Source organism: Ovis canadensis, chromosome 3 (genome assembly GCF_042477335.2).
Source record: "Ovis canadensis isolate MfBH-ARS-UI-01 breed Bighorn chromosome 3, ARS-UI_OviCan_v2, whole genome shotgun sequence".
NCBI classification, from domain to species: Eukaryota; Metazoa; Chordata; class Mammalia; order Artiodactyla; family Bovidae; genus Ovis; species Ovis canadensis.
In genome coordinates this window covers 52872112-52884990 of record NC_091247.1, presented here as the reverse complement: position 1 = coordinate 52884990, position 12879 = coordinate 52872112, and the positions used below count along the sequence as shown (strand labels likewise).

Below are 12879 nucleotides of genomic sequence, written 5' to 3'. Positions count from 1 at the left end.
AGCGTATACTGTGGTTTTAGAATGGAGATTCAAAAGTGTTATCCAGCCTAGAAAAATCAGACAGTCTATAGTTGTTGCATTGTTTCATTTTATTGCTTTATTTTACACTTAAAATCTAAAAGCTACTTTGTGTGTAAGACTAATTAAATCAAGAAACATGATCCACCTAGAATCTTTTTTACCCCCCACATTAAAGATTAGCCTCAAAAAATAAATAAATAAATAAATAAAGTGACTGGATAGCTATAAGCTGGTGAGTGACATGACCTGTTGTGTGTTTCTAAAACAGGTCATTCTGGCTTAACTGTGGAAAAGAGAATCTGAGAGGAATAAGACTGGAGACCAACAGACCATTTAGGCATTTGGAGTGCCAATGAAAAAATGATGATGCCCGCTATATCAGTAAATAAACGATGTTACAGTCATCAAGTCATCACATTACAACCCCCTCAGTGATGCACCCTGAGAGAACTCAGGACAGAAATAGGATGCCTGCCATCAAGTAGTCAACCTCTGCAGAGATTCCCAGTGGTGTATTCTGAAGAGACTCAGGATGTGAAAACAGAATAGTGGCCCCAGATAGCTAAGGTCATATCAAAATAATGATTTCAGTGAGCCCAGACTTTTGCATCTTCCTATACATATAAAAGTGATAAATTCCTTAACTTGAGATATCTGATTTTCTTTAATTAACAATAATCTTTTGATACTCTGACTAAATAGTCTTTGTTGCAAAAATCCGTTTGTATCCTGGCTTCTTCCTTAGCTTTTCTGAGCAGTCTCTCAAGGGTGAGAGGTTGCAGCCTGGGCTTAAGTCCTCAGTTTTGTGTACCAAATAAAGCATAATTCTCAGCTTTTAACTTGTGCTTTTTTTTTTTTTTTTTTTTGCAGTTGAATTTAGTATTCCATTAACAAATCATGTTGGCTATTCTGAAATAATGATCATAAGGTAAAGAGAACTGAAGAAATTTGAGTTTGATTTATGAAGTAGAATTTTGAATATTGAGTGTAAAGAGAGCAAGAGAAAGATTACAAAAATTACAGCACTTGCTGGTGAGACTCACTGTAATGGGGAAAGGTTAATTCTGACTCCATACTGTATCTGCTTCTTCTGTGATGTTAATTCTTGTTTTGCCACCTTCGTTATATTAGGCATACATAATGGCCTGCCTCCTGGAACCCTGCTCCCCTCCTCCTGGCCCTTAAATTAAAGTGCCTTTGTTTAGCTCACAAGGAGATATTCCATTTCACACCACCTGTGAAATATTTGTAAGGAAATTAAACTAACACAGCCACCACCACCCCCACCTTATATGTGCCATTCTAGGAGATATCTGCAAGAATAAAATGGTCTTTTTACTTTGTTACCTCACCTCCCCCATCTTTGATCCACAAAAGAACCTGGTATTCAGGCCCCAGCAAGACAGTCTTTTTGAGACATTAGTCTGCCATCTTCTCAAGTCATCTGGCTTTCAAAATAAAGTCTTGTTTCTTGCTTCAACATCTTGTCTCTCAGATTTATTGGCCAGCCTATGGTGCAGTGAGCAGAGTGAGGTTGGACTTGGTAACAAGAGAAATATCACAGAAATTACAGCAAATTTTGTTGAGACTCACCAATATTGTGAACAGATGTGGATAGGCAGGTTTTAGAGGAAGAAGTCTGACATGATTCTGGAGCATCCAGTACTGATAACAGTCTGCATCCCAAGGTTTATATTTTTAGTTATATGGATATTAAAGCTTCAATTGTAAAGCTAGCTAATTGTAACCAAAATTATCAATTTATAAAACCTAAGGATGTCTTGTAACTTTAAAGAATACCTAGTCAATCTCTAATTATAGCCTGAATATATTCTATAGACTTTTCTGCAAGAATGTCATCATCTAGGTCTGAAATAACTCCTCAAGTAAACAATGCTCCCTGAAGACATTGACCTGAAAATGAAACTGTGACATGGTGGAAAATCTAATAAGCAAAGATTTCTAATTGTTCTATTGTTTTAAAACTCTGCAGCAGGAAAGAATTATTGAGAGTAGGCTTCCTGCTGGCTCTGCCTCTGTGCTAACCCTGAAATCTGACTCCTTCAAGTGAATAGTGGCAGCTGTTGTAGGAGGCACACTACTGGGTTTACTGTTTTGGTTTTCCCTGCTTCGAAGTGATATTTTAGATATAGGTAATGACTATTTCCCAGGGTAGCTATTCCATGGTCTTCATCTGTTACTCTGGGCAACTGTTCCCTCCAAGCTGAAACTACCAGTCAAGAATTTACTGGAAAGTATAAAAGAATTATCAGTAAAGTTTAACTTCACACTTTTGTTAGTTATGCTGTTCATATATTCTTTAGTGAAATGCGTTATAATACGCAAGAAAACTCAAGATATATATTGCATTGTCAGTTAAGTTCAGTCGCTCAGTCGTGTCTGACTCTTTGCGACCCCATGAGTCACAGCACGCCAGGCCTCGCTGTCCATCACCAACTCCCAGAGTTCACTCAAACTCACGTCCATCAAGTCCGTGATGCCATCCAGCCATCTCATACTCTGTCGTCCCCTTCTCCTCCTGCCCCCAATCCCTTCCAGCATCAAAGTCTTTTCCAATGAGTCAACTCTTCACATGAAATGGCCAGAGTACTGGAGTTTCATCTTTAGCATTATTCCCTCCAAAGAAATCCCAGGGCTGATCTCCTTCAGAATGGATTGGTTGGATCTCCTTGCAGTCCAAGGGACTCTCAAGAGTCTTCTCCAACACCACAGTTCAAAAGCATTAATTCTTCAGTGCTCAGCCTTCTTCACAGTCCAACTCTCACATCCATACATGACCACAGGAAAAACCATAGCCTTGGCTAGACGGACCTTTCTTGGAAAAGTAATATCTCTGCTTTTGAATATACTATCTAGGTTGGTCATAACTTTTCTTCCAAGGAGTAAGCGTCTTTTAATTTCATGGCTGCAATCACCACCTGCAGTGATTTTGGAGCCCCCAAAAATAAAGTCTGACATTGTTTCCACTGTTTGCAAGAAGTGTTAAAATGTATTAGTTCGAAAGAGTTTCCTACAACTCCAACTAGCCTATTTATAAACATACGTAATTTTTTAAAAATTTCTTTTTTTTTAGACTACTTTTCTAAACTACTTAGTGAAAAGCATGGTTTATTTAACTCAACTACTCAACTATGAAAAGCTTCACTCTTTGACATTAAAAATAATAAACAAATTGCTAACACTCACTTGGTGACTTTTATCCAGAACATCAAAGTCTAATGATATAAAGACTCAATAGACAGGAAAAGAAAAAAAACCAAAAAGGTGAGAATGAGCCTTTCAACCTCAAACTTTAAAAAGGAAAGCTACCGTTAAAATATTTTTGATGGAAATTCATGCATATGAAGTATTGTTTTTAAAATGTCTTTTACTAGAGATAAATTGAAATGTTTAATGTGAAATGTTAAATAATTTGCCTTGATAATTCAATTTATAAAGACTTCTCTGCAGTTGTCCTGGACTTTCACACTTCAAAACAGATTATATGTGTGTGTGTGCATGTCATTAACATCAATAATGATAATGATACAATGATACAGTGATAACAATAATTATAAGTTAATGGTTTGTCCAAATGCCTAGGGAATCCAGGTAGGCAGAAGACTGGATTATCTGGGGAGTCAAAAATGATTGTAAAACATCAAGCTTTATTATAGAAAATCTTCATATAATAATGCCTAATGCCATGGGATCAGATTAATGGCTCCACTGCAATGAAATTCTTTACTGAACTAAGATCCTACTAGTTTGTAGTGCCATCATTCTGAACACTAATTAATATTAGCACACAGCTGGATATGTACCCAGTAGAGTTCTCTGATATTATTCTTAGTAAGTCAAGAATCTCTCAGACTAAATCCCCCAATTTGGATTAATTTCAATTTGTTAATGATATTTATCAAACACATTGTTGTTGCTGTTGTTTAGTTGCTAAGTATTATATAACTCTTTGTGACCCCATGGGGTGTAGCCTGCCAGGATCCTCTGTCCATAGGATTTCCCAGGCAAGAATACTGGAGCGAGTAGCCATTTCCTTCTCTAGGAGATCTTCCCAACTGAGGTATCAAACTTACAGCTACTGAACTGCACGTGGATTTTTTTTATCATTGAACCATGAAGGAAGCCTTATCAAACATGTAGAATTTTCTAAAAGTTCCACCACTGAAAGAATAAAAAGTAGTTTGAAGAATTTGATTGATCCAGATAAGTTCTAATAATACCGTTTTGTTTAAATAAAAATTTCTGATATATTTAATCACTTGAAACCATAAGAGGAAAATAAATTGTAGACAAGAATGATGTATTTTATGACATGGGTGTAACTGGACTGTTTTGGAGTATTGGTTATAAAGAAAAGCAATGCTAAGTATAACTTGAGAGTTCTCATAAACTTCTCTGGAAAAATAATTTTTATGTATAAAGTATAATCTTGATCTGATGACCAGAAACTTTAGACAAAAATATATTTCAAAATGAATTGAGAGCCGCCGCGGCGCCGCTCGGCTCCTCACTCCCAACAATGGCGGCTCCGAGCCCCAGCGGCGGCGGCGGCGGCGGCGGCGGCTCCGGGGGCGGCAGCGGCACCCCGGGCCCCGCGGGGTCTCCGGCGCCGGGCCACCCGGCCGTCAGCAGCATGCAGGGTAAACGCAAAGCACTGAAGTTGAATTTTGCAAATCCACCTTTCAAATCTACAGCAAGGTTTACTCTGAATCCCAATCCTGCAGGAGTTCAAAACCCACACATAGAGAGACTGAGAACACACAGCTTTGAGTCGTCAGGAAAACTGAAGATCTCCCCTGAGCAGCACTGGGATTTCACTGCAGAGGACTTGAAAGACCTCGGAGAGATTGGACGAGGAGCTTACGGTTCTGTCAACAAAATGGTCCACAAACCCAGTGGGCAAATAATGGCAGTTAAAAGAATCCGGTCGACAGTGGATGAAAAAGAGCAGAAGCAGCTCCTCATGGATTTGGATGTAGTGATGCGGAGCAGTGACTGCCCATACATTGTTCAGTTCTATGGTGCGCTCTTCCGAGAGGGTGACTGTTGGATCTGCATGGAACTCATGTCTACCTCGTTTGATAAGTTTTACAAATATGTATATAGTGTATTAGATGATGTTATTCCAGAAGAAATTTTAGGCAAAATCACTTTAGCAACTGTGAAAGCACTAAACCACTTAAAAGAAAACTTGAAAATCATTCACAGAGATATCAAACCTTCCAATATTCTTCTGGATAGAAGTGGAAATATTAAACTCTGTGACTTTGGCATCAGTGGACAGCTTGTGGACTCGATCGCCAAGACGAGAGATGCTGGCTGCAGGCCCTACATGGCACCTGAAAGAATAGACCCAAGTGCGTCACGCCAAGGCTACGATGTCCGCTCTGATGTCTGGAGTCTGGGGATCACATTGTACGAATTGGCCACTGGCCGCTTTCCTTATCCAAAGTGGAATAGCGTATTTGATCAACTAACACAAGTTGTGAAAGGGGATCCGCCACAGCTGAGTAACTCTGAGGAAAGGGAGTTCTCCCCAAGTTTCATCAACTTTGTCAACTTGTGCCTTACGAAGGATGAATCCAAAAGGCCAAAGTATAAGGAACTCCTGAAACACCCCTTTATTTTGATGTATGAGGAGCGCGCCGTCGAGGTCGCATGCTATGTGTGTAAAACCCTGGATCAAATGCCAGCCACCCCGAGCTCCCCCATGTATGTCGATTGATGTCGCTGCTACGTCAGACTCTAGACAAAGGGCTGAGAGGAAGCAAGACGTGCAGAACCTTCACCCCTACCACAGTGTTTTTATTGCTCGCCAGACACCATGCACACCACGACTGGTGTTTGTTTCCATCCCGTCTGTATACTCCCGCCACCCCGAACGCGCATCCCCGTGCGACCCGAGCACCCGCGCAGCGCAGCGCCGGTCAGAGACCTCGCCCGCTCTCCCGTGAACGTGGATGTCAGTACGATCAGCTTGCTGACTGTGATGAGACCACATTGTAAACTCATTTCTAGACTCGAAGCCTGGAGACGCAGCTGCTGGAAGGGTGTTTCGTCAGGCTTCCGAATGCTGGATGGATGTGGTGGTGGCCGCGCCATGTCTGAGTGCAGGCTCTGGGCTGGAGCGCGCAGCGGGCGCTGCTGGCGAGACACCTTGCCTTCCGGAGCTGGGAGACGGAGGAGGGGTAGACTTTCTTCACCAAGTGCAATAGGTTGACTGATTGGACCTTCTGTTGTTTGACAGTCACTGTCCACGCTTGGGGATCCATGTGCTCAGCCAAATTCCCTGTTTGAAATATCACGTTAAATTAGAGCGCATTTATCTTTACCAAAAACTGTGCTGCGTTCAGAGAGGAGAACGTGAAAATACCGAGATGGGATAGAACGTGTTCTTTTCTCCCCCGCTCCCACCCCCAGTCCTCTGCCCTCCATCGGGGAGACTCAGGAGTCTGCCACGCATCAGAAAAGGTGCTGATTCTCAGAATTCGGTGTGCTGCCAATTGGATGTTCCACCTGCCACAAACCACCCGGGCTGAGAAGGGAAGAGTACGGAGGGCAAAGTTTACAGATGTTTTTAATCCTAGAACCCTGTCTGGAACAACTTGTAGCAGCTATGTATTTCCCCTGGTCCCAAGCCTGATGCTCTAGCCACCGTAACTCACTGACGGGGAGAAGTGGCTGGTAGCAATGTGCCTTGACTGATCAGATAAAGATGTCTTTTAGGCAGCGGAAGGCCAGATCTCAGCTGTGCGGCATGACTGGCCCAGGTCTGCAGCTTCTGCGTCTCTTTCCCCACCTGTGTGGGCTGTTGCCCCTACGTGACTCTTGCTTGATCCAGTATCTCACCTTTTTCCCTATAACAGAAACCTTTATGATTACCAGGGATGTTCCTTACCAAGAATCTGTACAGCCCCCAGTGTACCCCATGATCTCAAGTTTAAAAGGCTGAGAAGGTGGGGCCCAGCTGATGTGGCGGGTTATGAAAGAGCATCTCTTGTAGAGGTAACACTTGACCAGAGGAGGATTTCTTTTACATGAGTTCCTCACCTATAAGACTTGAGCAGATCACCACGTTTCTTAGGATTGGAATTCTGCAAAAAACAACCCTAAAGCCAAAAAAACCCCAAAGAACCCCGGAATAGTTCTAGGAGGCCGTTGAAATCTGCATCTTCTGCTGTCCTTCCTCCTCTCCCCGCGAGCCGGGTCTCCAAGGTCTCCCTCCAGTCCCCCCGACGCCCTGCGTAGGTGTGACGGTCAAGTCTGTCCAGCAGCACCGTGAGCAGCTCACGCCCACTGGCGCGTAAAGCGGCCGAGGTCTGAGACGCGGCAGATGCCGTGACGGAACCAAACAGCGAGGGGTGTCGCTGTGTCTCCTCCCAGGTGACAGTCACGGACACTTCTCAACAACAAAGGGAGAATGGTGCTGTTTACAGTTACATCCTGTCAACTTCTGAATCCACCAGTGGTTTCTCGCTTTGGTCCACTCGCTTGATCTTCCTGTTTTCTCCCCCGTGGCATTGAAACCCCAGATTTCCCAGCCTTGGAGGGGAAGCCCTGCAGCGCCTGCCCCTGACCATGCCAAGCCATCGCCCCCCCCCCCCCATCCCCACGGCTCCCGGGGACTCAGGAGGACTCCGGATCTCCGTGGTCACCCTTCTGTCTGGCTCCACGTGGGGTCACTTTGCCATATGCAGATGGAGAGGAACACAGTGCTGACCGTCCAGGAGCTGATCTGACCGTTCTCTCATGTGGACGACCACATAAAAAAGGCAATTTTAGTGTATTAATCATAGATTATTATAAACTATAAACTCAAGGGCAAGGAGTTTATTACAGTGTATCTTTATGAAAACAAAAGGGTGTACAGTGTTCACACACTGTAACAATAGTGTAAGAACTGTACATTGTGAGCTCTGGTTATTTCTCTCCTGTACCACAGAAGCATATGTATAAAAACTGTCGGAAAGCTGATGTGAAGGGCTACTGCCTTATTTGTCTGTAAAAAGTGCAGCTCAGTCACATGACTGCTTCCTGGAGCTTGGGAATAGTTTATCCTGTATTCTTGTTTGAATTCTCCCTCTATTTAAGATGTATCCATGGAATCGAAGTGTCGATGTAATAGTTCTCTCCTCTTGCCTGCAGGTCAGTTGTAATAAATCTAGGATGTGATGATAAAAAAAAAAAATGAATTGACACCTCAAAAATAAAATTCTAGTCACATAACCATGAATAACATAAAAGAGAAAATTAAATGATAATTAACTAAAATGCGTCATGTGTACTTAGTCACTCAGTCGTGTCCGACTCTTTATGACCCCATGGACTGTATCCCACCAAGTTCCTCTCTCCATGGGGATTCTCCAGGCAAGAGTACTGGAGTGGGTTGCCATGCTCTTCTCAAAATGCATCATAAGCAAGCCCAAAGACCTTTTGCAAGATGTTATATGTTCTTCCTTCTTCCTTTCCATACATCCTTCCTTCTTTTCTCTCTTTCTTTTTTTTATTTTTAAAATAATTTCTTGTTTAATTGTAAGAGATTAGAAGAGGCACACATAGTCAAGGAAGAATACAAGAGTGTGACAAAAATTTAGAAAAAGCATATCAGGAAGACTGAGCTCAAAATGAGCTGTGACTTATAAATATGTTTAAAACAAGAAAAGTGAGACTTCAGGGAATGTTCACAGAGAAAGGCAAATGAGCAAGAGAGGTCAAACTGTTTGAGGCAGGTGCTATTATTTCAAAGAAGTCAAAAAAAATAGTCTCCTTTACTATAATTTTTCTTCTATTTCCATTATTAAGTAGATGCTCTTCAAACTTAAGAGTGGAGTAAATGTGGAAAAGAAAGAATTAATCCTTAAATCGGTATTGCACAGTTTAATACCTATAGACACCAGAGAGATGACAAATTAGAGAGACATGCAGAGCGTTAAAAAAATGAGAATAGTGTGGTACTGTAAAGAACTGGAAAGCTCATCTTTATCTAAAAGGATTCATGCTCCATTGTAAGAAATAAAAATATATTCTATTTGGAAAGTGCTGACCAACAATTCTTCCTTTTCTGCTGTCCTTTATATCAAATATCTTAGAAATTCTTTTCTGGACTTCCGATTCTATTATTCCTGCTGGCGAAATCCCATGGACAGCGGGGCCTGGTGGGCATAGTTCCTGGGGTCACAAAGAGTGAGACATAGCTGAGCGCACACCCATATGTGCCCTAGAATAGATCTGTAATTTGCATTTATCTTCTCTGTGTAGCCATTTATACCTTTTGATAAATATTAACTTGGAAAAACACATGAAAAGTGATGCTTAATTAAGCAAATGTTATGAAGTAATAGAATAAAGATGTTGGAAAAAGAGACAAATGTCTATTTGTCTGACATTGAGACCACTGTGGGAAGAATGAACAGTTTAATAAATGCTGCTGGAGTAATCATACAAAAGGATTGAATTTTTACCTCACACCATTTAGACAGTTCAATTCTAGATGTATTAAATATTAGCTAAGACAAGGAACCATGAAACTTTTAGAATAAAACATGCAGATATATTGAAAACTTCTGGAAAGAAAAGGATTCCTTGACACAAAGTAAATTATCTCCCCTTCCTCCCCAGCCTCCTCTAGCTCATGCCCCTCCCCACTGGCTCCCTGAGTCCCAGGTGGATCTGGCTTTGGGTAGCTGGGTGCCAATGGCTGGACAGATAGATGCAGGCAAGGATGGATGGAGGTATACACTGAGGGCCAAGGGCATCCACTGTCAAGGGCATTGCTTAAGGTGCATCCCAACAGATGGAGGGATACACAGAAGGCCAAATGCATCAACTTTAAAGGGCATTGCCCAAGGTCAACCCTGGTGGGCTGCGGCCAAGCTCGGTATTTGCAATTGACTGCTACCTTAAAATACAGGTCCTAAAAATGCCAGATTGTTTGGATTTAGAAAATGATCTATATAAATGATAAAAATTAAGAAAAAAAATTTTTTTTCTGTATTGTCCACTTGGAATACGGTGGACCTATGCTTTTGGTAGCTTAGGCAGTAAAGAATCTGCCTGGAATGCAGGAAATCTGGGTTCAATTGCTAGACTGGAAAGATCCCCTGGAGAAGGGAATGGCAAACCACTCCAGTATTCTTTCCTGGAGAATTCCATGGACAGAGTGTGGGATTGCAAAGAGTCAGACACAGCTGAGCAACTAACACACACACATGCTTCTGGAATAGTATTCACCATGATTTTGGACAATCTTCCAAATTTAGAAGACATACTATAAATAAGTCTGAGCATGGAAAAATCGATGCTTTTGAACTGTGGTGCTGGAGAAAACTCTTGAGAGTTCCTTGGACAGCAAGGATATCAAACCAGACCATCCTAAAGGAAATAAACCCTGAATATTCATTGGAAGGACTGATGCTGAAGTTGAAGCTCCAATATTTGGCCACCCGATGTGAAAGACTGACTTACTGGAAAAGACCCTGTTGTTGGGAAAGACTGAACACAGGAGGAGAAGGGGACGACAGAGGGTGAGATGGTTGAATGGCATCATTGACTCAATAGACATGAATTTAAGCAAACTCCAGAAGATAGTGAAGGACAGGGAAGCCTGGCATGCCATGGTCCATGGGGTCACAAAGAGTAGGACACTACTGAGCCACTGAAGAACAATAACAACATTTTTCCTTTTGCTCATTAACAGTGGATGACTCAGAGGTGGATTTTTTGGCCTTCAAAGGAAACAGAGATGATAAAGACTTCAAATGGAAATTGGACACAATATTGCAGAATACACTCAATTTAATACACATGGAATCCAGCAAGCTAAAGGTATGGAAAGGTAGAGTCATGGAAAACCCTACATGTGGCATTCAATATCTGGGAAGCAGCAGAGAGGCTATGGATCCTGATTCAGAGCAACAACCAGCGTCTTCAGGATCTGGGAATTCTCTTCATTCAGATGGAAGGGAAAGGTGCTATCAGCCTGGCTTTGTCTCAGAACAAAAGCCAAGATGTGAGAAATAAAGGATCCATGGGAGCGGAAATTAAATAGAGATGGAGATAGGATTTCCCATGAAAGGTGCTCCATGATAATAAGGATGGCCAACACTGCAAATATTATGCTATCTCAGGGTGGAAACATGCCATATTCCATGATGGCATCAGGCCCCAATTCAGAAATGCAGCCCAGGACTCCTCATCCTGCTTCTAGTCAGACACAACTTATATACTCTTCTCTGGTCTCCATATACAGCAGTGAAGTCATCACTCAGGATCTTTAGTTCCTCTGCACCACCCAATACAGCCTGTCCCAGTGAACAAACAAATAAACCCAGCTAATTTTTCCCCAGAGGCAGAAGCAGCAATAGATGCAGGCAAGAACCCTACAGCAACATCAGCAGCATCAGCCACAGGGGATTCAACTCCAGTTTACTGCCCCAAATCAAGTTCCTGTTCCTCTAGGCTGGAACAAGCTGCCTTCCCGAGTTGTTCAGCTTCCTCCAGCCTAGAGTTCTCTGGCACAATGACTGCAAATCAAGGGTAGGAAATGCTCCCCCATTTGGCCCAATGCAACAGCAGATCCAGGCAGATCATCCTTAACCACCATACAGACAACTTCCTGCTCTCCTCCTCCATATACCTTTGGCAGCAGCAAGCTTCAGGAGCCCAGAGAAACTTTCCTCAGATGAACAACCCAGGCCATTTAACAGCTCCTCAGATGAACTTACAAGGAGGGCCTTTTAAGGTCCCAATTCCCCTGTACAGCCTCACCTCAACAGCAAGTCTGCATCCTCATGCTCCCCCTTCCAATAGGGATATGACTTGTAACCTCTCCAACAGTTAACCAAACTCAGCAGCATATGGAAACAAGGACACCTCTAAATAATCCGCTTAGCCAGGGATTTCAGCAGTCCATCAGCTTTCCAGATCAGAATCCCATGGTTCAACAAGGAAATGTGTTAAATAAATGCCTTTATCCTAGAAAAAAAAATAAATAAATAATGATGCAAGTATTAACAGAGTTCCAAAGAATAGCAAGGAGTGATAAGTAAGCCTTCCTCAGTGATCAATTCAAATAAATAGAGGAAAACAATAGAATGGGAAAGACTCAAGATCTCTTCAAGTTAACTAGAGATACCAAGGGACCATTTCATGCAAAGATGGCTACAATAAAGGATAGGAATGGTATGGACCTAACAGAAGCAGAAGATATTAAGAAGAGGTGGCAAGAATGCACAGAAAAACTATACAAAAAAAAATCTTTATGACCCAGGTAACCATGATAGTGTGATCACTCACCTAGACCCAGACATCCTGGAATGCAAAGTCAAGTAGGCTTTAGGAAGCCTCACTACAAACAAAGCTAGTGGAGATGATGGAACTCCAGTTGAGCTATTTCAAATCCTGAAAGATGATGCTGAGAAAGTGCTGCACTCAGTATGCCAACAAATTTGGAAAACTCAGCAGTGGCCACAGGACTGGAAAAGGTCAGTGTTCATTCCAATCCCAAAGATGGGCAATGCTAAAGAATATTCAAACTACAACACAATTGCACTCATCTCACATGCTAGCAAAGTAATGCTCAAAATTCTTGAAATCAGGCTTCAACAGGATGTGAACAGTGAACTAACTTCCAGATGTTCAAGCTGTATTTAGAAAAGGCAGAGGAACCAGAGATCAAATTGCCAACATCCGTTGGGTTATCAAAAAAGCAAGAGAGTTCCAGAAAAACATCTATTTCTGCTTTATTGACTATGCCAAAGCCTTTAATTGTGTGGATCACAACAAACTGTGGAAAATTCTGAAAAACATGGAAATACCGAACACCTGTCCTGCCTCCTG

The 12879-nt window shown here is 42.1% G+C and overlaps 1 protein-coding gene and 1 pseudogene across 1 annotated transcript; both read left to right on the top strand.

Moving 5' to 3' along the window:
• The first annotated feature begins 4538 nt into the window (after positions 1 to 4538).
• Positions 4539 to 8016, top strand: LOC138435546 (dual specificity mitogen-activated protein kinase kinase 4). Its single transcript, XM_069580359.1, has one exon. It carries the CDS (start codon positions 4562 to 4564, stop codon positions 5765 to 5767), a length of 1206 nt encoding a protein of 401 aa, XP_069436460.1. The 5' UTR covers positions 4539 to 4561; the 3' UTR covers positions 5768 to 8016.
• A 1719-nt stretch (positions 8017 to 9735) lies between these two features.
• LOC138435154 (nuclear receptor coactivator 6 pseudogene) lies at positions 9736 to 12035 on the top strand (annotated as a pseudogene).
• The last annotated feature ends 844 nt before the right edge of the window (positions 12036 to 12879 follow it).